Raw genomic sequence first — 14660 nt, 5'->3', positions numbered from 1 at the left:
GACATCCATTTCCAATCCATGCCGGGTTTTGTGGAAAAACCAATGGCCAGACAGGTTCGATTTCACACAATACCCCACCAAGTATACAAATTACCAGGTTGGACAACTATTTGATTTAGTCAATTATACTTTATTAAAACTCTTTTCAAAAGTTATTTCATATGTCGTAAAGAAAAAACACAATCATTGACAAATACACATATTCAAAGAATATTCATAAACAATATACAAAAATGCACGAAATACATGCAACAAATTACTGTACATATCACATAGACAACTGTGCGATGCCTCTGATTAATTCGTTGTGAGGCACCAGTCCTTCAATATACATGCAGACAAGCGGACATTCAATTTATTACGGTAGCCTGCTTGTCTAAACGAGCTTGAGATTTACGCTTGGTGTGAGGAAATGGATGCCGGAAGATAGGAGTGAACAGTTCCCTTTCCAATCAGGATTTTAACCGTGCGGCGTGGGGTATTGTGTGAAATCGAACCTGTCTGGTCATTGGTTTTGTTTATTGAATTGTAGTGGTCTAGGCCAGTCAGTGACAGGACCCAAGCCTCTTTTTTTGTCCGGGTTTTGTGGAAGGCAGTCTGCTCATGCTGGAAACTCCATTACTTATTATTAATCCCCTGCTCACTGCTTTGTCTCCACCCCTACATGCCAAGGATGGTTGGTGGAATTCAGCTCACCTGTGGCTTGCTACTCCTAGCCTGCTCACACCTGATGCATGAGTACTGTGAACTCTTTTAAGCCCCAGCTCCCTTCAGCCCAGGGTTGGCCATTGTAGCTGTTTTCTGATGAGACCGCTCCTTGTTTCCTGAGCTTTTGATATTCCTTGATTCCTGTGCTATAGTTAATCCTTGTTCCTTGTTTCCTGAGCTATAGGTATTCTTTGTTCCTGAGATTCAGCTATTTCTTGTTCCTGATTTGCACTGCTTGCAGTGCTCGCTTGACTCCTGAGATGTAGCGATTTTCTGTTTCCCTGAACCAGTTCTGCCTGCAGTGCTACCTTTGCTCTTGAGCTTTTGCTCAATTCTAGTTCCTGCTCCAGCACTGCCATTAGTGCTACTTTGTTTTTCCCAATTCCTGAACCATCACTATTCTTGTATACCCTTGTAACCTCCCCTTCTGTATATCATTTTGCATTCCCTGCTTTTCTTCCCATTTCCTTGGTTCCATTTCCTAGTTTACAGTCTTCTATTCCTGCTGTCTTGCTTCTATTACTTTGTATGTTTGTTACTTGCTTTCCTTTCAAGTGTGCCCTGTGATTTCCTTCCTTTCCTGTTAAGCACTCCTCCTTGCTAGCTCCTTGTCTATCGTGCTTTTGTTTAGTTTCACCCCCTTGCTGTTACTGCCTTCCATGTTCCTGTTTGATCACCACAATCCGTGGGCACAGCTGACAACCTAGGTGGTGTTTCTTTTTTTTTTTTATAACTCTTTTTATTAATAAGGAACAAGGACAATACAAAAAGAAAAATACAAACAACAGGTGATATCATACATTCTGTACACATTGTACTACTAGGCCAGAGACCGAATATTGTAACAATATCTTGTAACGTTGGGTCACGGGGATTCCTGCGCTTCCAATCTCAGACTCGGCAGTGGTGGTTCACAAATCTCTCCCCGGTGAGTATTCCATGCTCCCCACACCGTCTTCCATTTCTTCAGACAACCCCTAGCTATGAATACTGACTTTTCCTTGAACATAAACCAGTCAAGGTCCTCCATCCACTGGTATATCGGGGGCGGTTGGCTAGCCCCCCAAAGTCGGGCAATGTTTCGCTTGGCCACCATATATGCCAGAGTGGCCTACTGCCTCTGATACACATTCAAATCCGTGGGCTCCTGCACATTCAACAGACACCTTCGAGCTTCCGGCCGTATCTCCGCCCCCAAGACCTCCCTTAGTACATCATAAATCTTTATCCAATAAGTCTGTATCGCCACACAGTGCATAGGATATGAATCAGGGTGCCAGATTCTCCACATTCTCTCCTGCACTCACCACTCTCTCCCTGTCTCATTCGTGCCAATCGGGAGCCTGTGATATGAGACCTATGTAGTATCTTCAACTGTACAAGTCTGAGCCTCATCTGAATAGCAACGACCTTAGGAGAGGAAATTGCTTCCACCCGGTCTTCGTCATCTTGTTCCAGCCCGTCCATACTCCATTGGTCCCTTATGTGGCCCAGAGGACTCTCCATATTGTTGACTAGCTTCTTATATATCAAAGAGATCGTCCTCTCGGGAATATGCCCTTCTAGCACGCGGTCCTCCTGAGGTGACGACTCTGGAAGAACCGAAACCGCTCATTATTATGTAAACTATATGCTTCTTGTTGCGACTCAAATGTAAGCACCCCATCTTTCCCCCAGACATCTTTTATACGAGTAATCCCAATAGTGTCCCATTTATCGAACTCCTTGGTTTTCCAAAGGCTACCCAGCTTCTCGAATTCAACAGGGGGGTAGCCAGCGTCCGCCTACCTTCTCACCCTAAACATCGGTTAGCCGCGTGCCATACTTGCACCGCATTTGCAGTCGGGCCGGTTAAGGCAAACTTCCCGGTTTTAGCGTACAGGGCTCTGTCTATCATTCCTCCCGGCACCTTACTCTGGTCCATGGCAAATCCCGGGTTCCCGGGGAGGCCATAAACAATGTGGTTCACAGCCGCCAACTGCGAAGCCCAATAATATCTCTGCAAATCTGGGAGACCAATTCCACCATCATACCATGGGAGGGTTAACTTGGCGAACGCGATTCGGGGCCTACCATCCCATAGAAGCCGCTTCTGGAGAGTTTCTATCTCTTTAAAATAGAACGCCGGCACAGGGTCCATCGAATTCTGCAAAGCATATAAAAACCGGGGCAGGGCCATCATCTTGAAGAGGACGGCCCGACCGAGCATGGACAGCGGAAGAGCCTTCCAATGCTCCACATCCTTCCTGCATCTATCCAATGGGAAGGCCACATTTTTGGTAAATCGCAGCTGCGGATCCAGCGTGATATATATCCCCAAATACTTGAACCCTACCCTCTCAATCTGGATTGGGCACGATCGCGGTACCGATCCCCGACTAGGACAAAGAGCACCGACTTTGTCCAATTTATGGCTAGGCCTGAGTACCTGCCAAAAATATCCAGGACATCGAGGAAATTGCTAAGGGAGACTCTGGGATCGGTAAGGTAAAGCAGAACATAGTCTGCATAGAGCGATATCTTATCCTCCCATTCAGTCGTCCACAGTAGGCCCCGTATCAACCTGTCCCATCGGACCCATGCCGCCAGGGGCTCCATCGCTAGAGCGAAAAGCAACGGGGACAACGGGCATCCCTGCCTCGTGCCCCTCTTTAAAAAGAAGTCCCTTGACTTACAGTTATTAACCACCACTCTGCCTAGCGGTTCAGCATATAGCAATCGTACCCAACAGATAAACCCTGGCCCAAAGCCTAGTTTCGCCAATACTGCAAACAAATACCGCCAATCTACCCTGTCAAACGCCATGGTGGCATCTAGGGACACCACTACTGTTGATTCATCAAGGAAATCAAGACATGCCGCGAAGCATCAGCCTTGTGCTTTTCTAGAATAACCACGATGACCTTGGCGAGTCTTGGGAAATTCATTCATCTGATTAGAATGGCTTTAAAGGCAGCAAACGATCACAAACAAACCAGTGCCACCAGCGTGGCACAATAAGGGGATCAAGGCAGCCTCCCCTCAAATGAGCCATGATTCTATCCATCCGCCCTAAAGAAATCGCACCACATCAATGGCTTGAAATGGAAGGGATAAGGAGAATGATCCACAGACTGCTGTAGGAGAAAACTACCAAGGCCTACGAAGCTGTCTAAGAAACTTGGTGCAAGGACTTATGATAACGACCCGGGGCTGATGGTCCGATTGGGTGCAGCGGAGAGGGGATATATTACTTAAACAAAAAACGTTTTAACCAGCAGTCTTTATAGTTTTAATGTGATCATTGTTTTACTCACCAGTTTTATTCTTTCTTACTGTAATGATTTTAATTAATTGAACAGTTAATACATTCATTCATTCATACTGTTGGTTCATGAATCCGCAAGGAACCCCCTAGGATACTGTGAAGCCGCCGCAGATTCAGCGCCGTGTTACAACATGGCATAAACCCAGATTGATCCGGGTGAATCAAAGACGTGACCACCTTAACCAGTCGAGTGGCCAACAGTTTCGCCAAGATCTTGGGTTCTGCGTTGAGAAGTGATATAGGCCTATACGAGGAACATTGTGTCTTGGGCTTACCCACTTTATGTATAACCACAATGTTTGCAACCCGCTGATCATAGGGAAGTCTGCCCTCCTCCCTGCTCTCCAGGAACATAGCTCAAATATAGGGGGCAATGCGGCTGGCATTCAATTTATAGAGCTTGATCGATATCCCTTTAGGGCCCGTCGCCTTACCCGATTTTATTTGCCTTATGGCCTGCGCTACTTCGTCATCGGTGATAGGGGAATCAAGATATTTCCTATCCTCCTCTGATACCCGGCATAAGAATGTCTCTAATCATATCACCATTCTCAGCCTCAGAGTAGCCACTATAGGTGGTGTTTCTTGTTCACTTTGAGTATTGTCTTTGAGTTACATTTTATAACATCACCATATGTATCGGCTCCACAGACCCTGCCATTGCATGCATATCCTATATGTGGATATTTGCAGTCAGTATCTGTAACCGCAATTGTGGGTGAGGAACTTATTGAACTTCAGTCTTACCGTGTGGAGATCCAGAGTGCTTTACCCCACATTCCCTTTATTGTTAATGATTTGTGTGTGTGTATTTATATATATATATCTATATCTATATCTATATCCAAAACGACTCTCCGAACCACTTCCATCTTTGACAGCCGGCGAAGAAGGAGAACAGACCACAAGGATATGGCAAGAATGTTGCGTTCATTTCTCAATTGCCAAGTTCAGCAGGATGACGCGTTTTGGGCTTGAAAAGCCCTTGTTCACATAACTGTTCCCACAAACACATCACTTTTTTAAATGCTTAATTGTGTACACCTCTACACCATGTGACCCAGTCACGTGACTAGCAACAGTGAAGAAATACTGCATTAGTTACAGAAAAATCTTTCTTTTGAGTCAGAAAAAATTGCAATGATTTTCACAAAATACAATTTTTGATATGTCTGTAAAATACCATTAGAAACATTCGTGTATAAATACAAGAGTATCATTTCGACCGTTAAATTCAGTAATTACTGTATAAATACATTTAACATGATCCTGAGTTATGTTATAATCATAGTCTAAAGCTTCTACAAACATAATCCATTGTAAAATGCTCTGTATAAATCCAAAGCTATTGACCTCTAAATGTAATCATATAACAGTAATTTCATATCATCATCAATCTGATTCATACATCTGTAACATGTGCAAAAATACTATTTAAAAGGGTGTTATGTGCAAAAAATGGTGCGCTGTGCAAAGAAGTCTATTGGTGCAAATAACTAATGTAATGTGCAAACCGCATGATAAATAACATCTATTCATCACATCTACAACAATGAATCCTTATAAATAGGATAAAATATTGTTTAAGAAAATATAAATAGTGTCTAAAACTTTATCAATTGGTAAAATCAGTACAAAAGAGTTAAAATTCATCATACAAAAAACTTATTTACAATATTTATACAATCAAAGCCAAATGGAAATTGATGTAAAAAACCCAAGATTAGACTATTATTCATATATGTATACTCAGTTAATCCATTTTCCTCATTTAGTTTTATTCATGAAATTAGGAAACCTATGTTTCATGCGGAGATATGCAAATACACTTCCGATGCCAGCAATCCTACAAAAATTGTTCTATTACTTACATTATCCTAAGCTAAAACCAGGTAGATCTATACTGACAATCTTGGTAACTTGCGATTACAGAAAATGATGTAATTCCTCCGTGTTATTCAGCCCCCTCTGTCAAGGTTGGCACTCCGCAGGATCGGTGCGCCGTGATAAAGCTCCACCTCCGGACCTCCCGAACACCCTGAATATGTAATCACAGGGTGTTCAAGTGATACGGTGAGGGAAAAAACCCCAAAAAGGGGAAACAACCCGGGAAAGGAAAGGAAGGGGGCTGCTGGGAAAGGGAAGCTGTAAAACAAAGGTACACAGGTTAATGCAGTTCTTTAACCCTACACTCATTCAATTCTCGCTAAAAAAAAGGAAAAATATTTCACCTGCCCTTTTCTGCCCTTTGAGCTTCCAGCCAACACGTACTCCTCCTTCTCTCCTTCCCTACACAACATAAATGCCAACATTAGAGTCAATGAATAACGCAGTATCAATGGGAGTATAGAACACTAGGGAAAGTGACCTACCCCAGGGAGATTAACCTCCCGCTCCAAACAATCTCCAAAGTAATTATAGACCAGTGATATCGATTCCTTCATCCATACCACTGTTAAGCCCCAAACGCAGGAAAAGTCATAAGTAACCCCAAACACGGCAGGGCGTAGTTCCAGCACTACCGCCGTCCGCTTTGGTACTTGTAATCCACAAACAACAGTTAATCCAATCGTCATGAGTTCATGACGGTAATGTGGAGGAGCCCCCCCTAAATTCCGCCACTGGACGGATCTGAATCCACACGCTGCAGCCGACTTGCTACCACTCCTCCTCTCACTAGTCTTTAGTTTTTTAAATGCCCCAAAAAGAAGATAAACACCAGCACAAGCCAAGTCACTGAGCAGAAGCCCACATGAAGCAATCACAGAAGCGCCTGAGGAAAGGCGCGGTACTTTACCAAGACGACGATATCACCAGCCGGCAATACTGTCAGGAGATTCCTCAATCCAGAAGTTCAACAGCAGAACGAGCCGCAAGCGCTTCCGCAGGGAAACAGGAAAGAATCAAGTACACCCGCTCCGGCGCCCAGACTCGCTATAACCCATGTGCAGCAAAGAATCATGGGAGTTGTAGTCAGAGGCCCGAGCATCATGGGATGTGTAGTTCGGTAGGCGCAAGTTCAGTTCCTGACACCCTCAGCCATTTGCTATCCAATTCAAGTATAATTTTTGTTTCTAACTGGCGCAATTGCAGTTCACGATCGCCACCTCTACGCGATTTCGGGGTGGCGTGCCACCGGGTAGGCAGGGTCAGTATGTAAGATAGCACGAAGGTGCTGCAAAATCCTGACGTGCACCTGTAGCTTGGTACTCCCAACATAACTCAATCCACAGGTGCACGTCAGGACATACACAGCAAATTCTGTTCTGCAATCATAACTCCCTGAAATTGCTACATCCTGAGCACTGAAAGGAGTCCGAAAATGAGTAGTATTGACTCCGAACTTACACGCTCTACAACTGGAACATTTTCGAAATCCATTGGGCGGTTTGAGCCACATACTAGCAGAAAGTGTTTCAGGACTATTCTTATCTAGTTTTCTAACCATATTATTAGCTCTTCTGAATGTTATAATGGGACTACTAGATAGTTTTGGACCCAACACGTTAACAATTTTTGAGGATCGGCCAATTTTTCTTAACTATGGCTCAACTTCCTCTCTTCCCTACTGAACGTTGTTATTAGTCTAGGGCAAACAGTTTCTCCTGCATTTTCAGCAATGATCTCCCCTGGTTTAAGTACTGCTGCCGCAGAATCCTGAGACTCAAAAAGGCTTTCTCTAGATCTTTCTTCTGCCTTTTTAATTGCTTTTTGTAACAACTCATTGGAGTACCCTCGAACTTTCAATCGTGCAATTAAATCATTATTGGCACTTTACAAACTCAATTTCAGTGCTACATATGCGCTTTAATCTTAAAATTTCTCCATAAGGAATACTGGCAATCAAATGTTTGGGGTGCAAACTTGTGGCATGGAGGGTGGCGTTACCAGCTGTGGATTTCCTGTGTAAAGTTGTCTCAATTCTTTCATCTTCAATGTAAATCTTTACATCTAAAAATTCCGCACTAGTTTTATTAATGTGGGAGGTAAATTTAAGATTGAGATCATTCTGGTTAATATCATCCACAAAAACATGGGCTTCTGACTGTAATTTTTTCATCATACCATGTTTTGTGTTGCTTCTTCAGTACCTGTGTGTGTGTGTGTGTGTGTGTGTGTATATATATATATATATATATATATATCTCCATACCATGTTTAACAGGGCATATGATTAAGGCACAACTCGCCGAAACGCGTCATGCCGTAACCTTGCTGCAATAAACAAATCTTCGTGGTACCCCGCTGTGTCCCTCCGGTTTTATTCCTTGTGGAGCAACCCTTCTTTTGAAAAGAGATATATATATATATATATATATATCTGCACGTCCATCCTGGGTGTAGTTATTCTTAATGTTAAATTGCCTCTTGGGTACCCATCCTTTGAGTCTTAACCATCTTGTTTACTTATACAGCCTTCCCCTTTGGATCCCTTTTTCTCCTCTGACTTCCTGTGTGATCCTGGGCAGCGCTGCACTTCTTTCTGTGTACGTTTTCCACCCAGTTCTTGCCCAAGTCCCTGACTGTGTACCTGGCATAGTCCTGGACAGTCCCTGACAGTTGGTACCTTTTGTGTGTAATGTTTTAAACATTATAACCCACATGGCTCTTTGTGCTGTTTTGGCCAAAATAGTTATTTTGAATTAAAGTTTTTAAATAACAATGATGTTCATATTAACAATTTGTTTCAATAACTGCATTTATACTAAAACAAAATTCTCTGGGCAGGCTCGGTCAGATCTTTTAAAATAAATTTGGCCTGTGCTAACCAAGCAGTTGTGTACAACCATTATAGTTATGTGTATGATAAGAAACTGAAGAAGCTAGAGCAGTGGGAGTATTCAGAATACTTATTGTTTTACATTAGACATGCTTCCTTTTGTACAGCTGAGTGTTTATGGATTAGGGCTGTTGTATGCCGTTTTGTCACAAGCTTTAAAGTCCGTTTCTGTATCGACCTTTAATAGATGTGAAATTCTGCATTCTACCCCAGGTATAATTTCTGGACTAGTGTTAGGCAAATTTAATTAATTAAAAAGTCAACCGAGAGAGTTGCAATTTTGCATTCACCTTCAAGTGTGAAACATACACGATTTTGCCCAAAGGTCATAATTTTTCAATAGTTAGAGAATTCATTTTTTTAAAAAAACAACTGATTGTTGGAAGTAAAAACGTTTTTGTGTCAAAAAAGTGGTTTGATTAAATGTATTGCTGTACTCCTTTTTAGGTTTTGCCTAGCAAATGCGTACGAAGTACGCATGCGCTAGGAAAAACCTTATGTTTTTCTCTGTGGGGTCGGGTATCCGCCCCCTCCTCCCATTAGCTAGCTCCATAAATGGAGGCTAGCCATTGGGAGAGGGCTCTGTCCGTCAATCCCGGACCAGATTCGGGGGTGTTCCCGAGAATTTTTCGCTTTTGGCTACGTCAGCCGAAAGCCTGTTCTCGGGAACGCCCCCGAATCTGTGCTGGCATTGACGGCACCCGCCCTCATTGCAGCCGCCGTCATTTCGGAGCCCCGGAGGAGAAGTGCTGGCTGGTGCGGGGCTCCCGTGTGCTGAGGGAGCCCCGGGGGAAGAGACGGCAGGAGCGGAGCTGTGAAGCTGAATGCGTGCAGCCATTCAACATCGTGCAGCCGGTCCGCGTTTTGGGTTAGTTGTCCCAATAACTGAGGGGAAATATGCTCTATCCGGCCGAGAACCAAGATCTGGACCTCGGTACTTCTTAAAGGTACAGTGCATTTCAATTGCCATGTATTTACACCGCAGCGCTCTTTGCATTCATTGACATTCATCTAAAATGTATAAAGATGTATGCAGCTGTCTCGAATGTGGTATGAGAAGGTGGGAGATAAAACCACACATGTAAAATATTGTTTACTTATTCCTCAAGTTTACAAAGGCATATGTGTACTATACAAACGCCAGAAACGCAGGGGGAGGTATTGGAAGCAAACTAGCCACATTTGGAATTTGTTCCATCTCAGTATGTGTGTGTAAAATGTTTGTTTTACATATTAATGCCAGTGTCTTCGAAATGCAAGCATGTGGTTTAGTAATGTGGCAAACACTGGCACATGCCGCATTTGCGCGTGATGTTTTGTCAAGAGACTTTTTGTAGCCTTCCCATACTCCATGTATGTGTGTAGTGTCGACTGTGGAGAATTTGCTTGGACCCATGCACGGGAAGGGCCACTGTCGCACCTCTGCCTTCTGGGGGCTTTCAGGGACATAACATGGATTTGGGGAGACAGTGGACACCAAACCCAAGTCTTTTGTAAATAACATGTGTGATGTCCCTGGCTGAGTTCTTGGTGTTGACATGCTGGTAATCGCAGGAGACCAACAAAAACTTCATGCGTAGGGGTCAGAATGCATTTTTCGTTACGTCACTATGATTTTATGTCCAACAGGAAAAAACGTAATCTATTTTGAAGATCGACCCAGTGTTTCCATTGCCAAAACCGACAGCTCTGTTTTCATAATCAGAAACAGACATGTTTCATATATGCCGGCAGTCTGTATCTGCGCCTCAGAATGCATTCAGAGAAAATACATTTTAATCTCAGTGAAACCGAGATACTGGGAATAATGCATGCAATTAGGGTAAAAGAGGTTTGTAAATGTCAACCGAACCTTACAATGCAAGAGAACCATGGGCCAGTTGTATTATCTTTCCGGTTGCAAAAACGTTGCTTTCTGCCGTTTAGTGTCCGGGCCTGTTTTTAGCGCCCGGTTCTCCTCCTGCCTACACCGGTGCCTCACTGCTTTAGGATGGGGCTGCTCTCCCGGCTCTTGGGCTGGCTGCGCTCGCTCTTCTGGCGGGAGGAGATGGAGCTGACCCTGGTCGGGCTGCAGTACAGCGGCAAGACCAGCCTGGTGAACATCTTAGCGGTGAGTACTGGAGTTGATGGGGAAGGGAGATGTTTATTTTTGGAAGAGGCAGATGAGAGCGATGGTTGGAGGCTGGAAGGGAGCAAGTGGAGGCGGATGATGTGCTTTGAGCAGGTGGAGTGGTGTTTACATATGTGACTGTGTTTCTACTTGGCGTTTATCAAACCAGCGAGTGCATTCTGGGTGCTGTAGTCATGGTTTAGTTTAGTTGGAACAGCTATATTTATATGCCGAAGGAAAATGCTATTGGAAAACGTGTGTCCTTGGCGACTGCCATCTGGTAACCTCAGGGAAGAGTGGCTCATCAGTGTCAGTTCTCTCTATGTTCTTTCTTTGCTTTTTAGTATTTGTAATTGATACATGGATTTCCTAACGTATGTATGTTGCTTTTTATTAATGTTAATCGAAGGAACCTGAGTAAGTAATGTAGGTGCTGCAGAAATCATTGTGCACCCCAGGATCGAAAGCTGATAATATTTAAATACTCCAATTCTGACATCTCCGCCCAAGATTTGAGAATGATGGCCTTCGGGATGCTTTGAATGGCATGAAGGAAATGAAGCAAGTGGGGATCCATGTCACCTCATACTGTGTTCATGCCACTAAGAGCTTGTGAGGGACTAGTTTCAGATACCCAATCTAGTCCCTTTTTATGTATTTAAACATAACGTTCCTTACTTGTGTGGTATATTCAAAATATGTCCAGTGAATTTTCATCCAACTAATTTGTATGTCCAGATGCTCTTCTGTCGCTTCTTTGATCACTTTGTCCCGCCTGCATGCCCAGTCTAAACATCAGATTGCCAAAATTCTACAATAACTTCCACGTCACATTCTGCATTTGTCAATTGAGTGGTCTTTAAGGCGTTCAGAGATTACAGATTTGCTAGTCCACCTCAATCAAATTTGAATCCAATAGTTGACTTTCTTTTTTTTAAATTATTTATTTATTTATTGCAAGCAGGTCAGGATAGGTTTGTGCCGTCCACCCCTCCAGCCACCTACGAATGCACCGTGAATAATGGTGTTTGTGTATACACTTTTGAGCGTACTAATACATGTGTGTACATACTTATGTGTGTATGTACTATGTGTATGCGCCTGTGTGTTTGTGCGCGTGTCTGTGCGGGTTTCTTCATGTGTGTATGTCTGTCTGCGCATTGTGTGGCTGAGTGAGTGTGCCTGTGCGTGTCAGCTCGTCCGTCTGCATGTCTCTCAGTCTCTCTGCATATGTGTCTACGTGTTGAGTATCAGTGTGAGAGTGTGTATTGTGTGTCCCCGCCTGAGTGTAAAAAAATGTGCGTGCAGTGGGGCGGGCACACATTGCACAAGGGCTGTCGTGACGCCGTCGTGCCCCAAGAGGAGTGCACTATCCCAGGACACATTCTGTGTGTGTGGGGCTCGCAGTGTGTGGGGGGGGCTCGCAGTGTGTGTGGGGCTCTGTGTGGGTGTGTGTGGGGGGCTCTGTGTGTGTGGGGGGCTCTGTGTGGGTGTGTCTGTGGAGGGCTCTGTGTGTGTGTGGGGGGGGCTCTCTTTGGGTGTTTGTGTGTGGCATTTGCAAGAGATTAAGCTATTGGCATTGTAAATGACAATGCCATTTATTTATGTTAAAAAAAATAAAAATAAAAAAAATAATGTCAAGAGCAATGCCAATAGCTCTAACTTTAACAAAGGCAAAACCATTGCATTGTAAATGCTTGTTTCTTTTTTGCCTTCATTAGGAATGAGGGCATTGATGTGCAGCTCGTAAAACGAAGAGAATATGATGAAGAAACTGTTCGATGGGCAGATGCCGTTATATCAGCTGGAGGTAAACTTTATTGGGGTGTTCTAAATTATGTTATAGAGTTAGACTGCAGAACTTTGAAAACATGTTTTGTAGCAGGTGTCTTTTATATTCATGTGTTCTGCTTATGCTACCATCTTCTGGTTTAATCAGAGAGGTTCTCAAACCCGCTTTATCACAGATGTTCTGAATGTATTCATGCCTTAGAACCACCTTTATACTGCGTTTCTCCACCAACTTGTAAGGTCATACTGAAGTATTGTTAAAATAACTTATATTTATGCAGTACCATGTTGTAAATAATGGATATTACTTTTACCCAGTTCGATGGTCCTACATTTGCTTAACTCTGGATTTTGGATGGCTAAGTTGGCCTTGCCAGGATTCCAACTCATGACCTGCATATTAGTGCATATCCCAACAACAATTGTTTAACTCTTTCGAGTTATCCTGCTGGCTATTAGATCTGCTTAAAATTCCCACCGAAATTGGTGGGGTTAATGGAAGATACTGTACTGCTGTTTTGTGGCTAGCATCATACCCTATGAAAATTTGTAGCATTTTTAAAAACATTTGGGTTCTTTCAATAGGAGGATTGCAAGGGATAGAACTTCATTGAAGTTTAGTCTTGGTTACAGTAGTGAGTTACTGATAATCAATAGACGGACGGAGAAGTAATTTTAAGTCTTCACAGACCAGAAAGGCATTTTGAGCGACGGAACATGAAAACTGGTGAGTCATTCCTATGGCGAAGAACACCATCCTGTTAGTAAGTAGCTGTTTAAGATCTCCCCCCCCCCCCCCGTCCTATAGATTGCCATCTACAGACCAGACACGAAGAGTAAAATGCGGATATCGGAGGCATGGGCATTTATATAAAAAGGTAGATCTGGGGGTGTGGCAAGCCATCATGGCTTTGTATTCCGCGGATGGACGCTAATTTGATGGCATCTATCATTTAAAAACCATAATCGGACCGAGTTGGGACGGTGGCTCACTGAGGCTCCCTGACAATGTACCTCCCGAACCTCTGGAGAGAGAACCCTCGGTGCCAAACAGATGGAGACCGGATGGCCGAGGCAGTATGGCAGGCGCGACTGCTCATGCCTAGCTGGTGCCCAACCCATGTTGTGGCCTTGCCTTCCTGCATACCAAACGTGAACACCCCACTCTGGGTATCACGGCCACCGAGCGAAGTCTTTCATTGTTTAGAGTCGTTGATGTGGATGGCGGCACCATTGTGATTCAGCATCAGCGGCGAGGCAGTAAGGCGGTAGCCCAACTGGGAGACGCTCCCGAGTTAGTAGCGGGGAACTGCATAGGTCCCTGATTCCATAGCATACCTGAAAGAAAATGATAATCCCTACCTGGCGCTTCTGTAGCTGGCATGGCTGCGGAGGTTCTGCGGTACTGGATTCCTGACCCCAAGAGGGTAGTCGACTGGGGCCTCTGATCACTGGCTGTGATATCAGCTTTGCATGGCAGGCAGCACAACACCATGACACACCTTCATTTCCTCCCTGCAAAACGAGCGACAGTCTGGTGACTGGACATCATTAAAGGCAGCTGCCCAGCACTATATACTATGTGGGCCCTGGAGAGGTACATTTTGATGTAAAGCAGAGGGTGCCTCCTAAATCTCCTGAGGCACCTAGACAAGAGCGCGTTGCTGAGACTGCTACCCTAGGTTTGGGATTGAGTCTTCTCCCAGAGAGCTGCTTCGGACCGGATCCTCGTCTGGGCCTACATGGGATTGCTGTGATCTCTGGATTCTGTCAACACTGTGTCCCTTGCCTGCCTCTGTTGCGTAAGAAGGTCCAGGCCAACAGAGTTTTGAGTTATTTTGCATTAGCAGAGGTCAGTTCAGGGCTCAATAGCCTCTTCACTGGAGACAATATGGCACTAACGAAAGACTTCTTTCTTAAAAGGAATTTAAGAGCGAGCTATGGGAGAAACTCAAGACAGACAT

General features: G+C 44.1%; 1 protein-coding gene across 2 annotated transcripts in view; it reads left to right on the top strand.

The window, feature by feature from the left end:
* NADK2 (NAD kinase 2, mitochondrial) overlaps window positions 1-14660 on the top strand; it is a 1023510-nt gene that overhangs the window by 220712 nt on the left and 788138 nt on the right. For both annotated transcript variants that reach the window (XM_078674950.1, XM_078674951.1), the window contains exon 3: window positions 12627-12715. In XM_078674950.1, coding sequence (XP_078531076.1) covers window positions 12627-12715 — 89 coding nt within the window. The remainder of the gene's footprint in view (window positions 1-12626; window positions 12716-14660) is intronic.

The sequence above is a fragment of the Lissotriton helveticus genome, chromosome 2_1 (genome assembly GCF_964261635.1).
Source record: "Lissotriton helveticus chromosome 2_1, aLisHel1.1, whole genome shotgun sequence".
In the NCBI taxonomy this organism is placed as follows: Eukaryota; Metazoa; Chordata; class Amphibia; order Caudata; family Salamandridae; genus Lissotriton; species Lissotriton helveticus.
The sequence above is the reverse complement of the archived record's forward strand: the minus strand, read 5'-3'. Positions and strand labels throughout refer to the sequence as shown.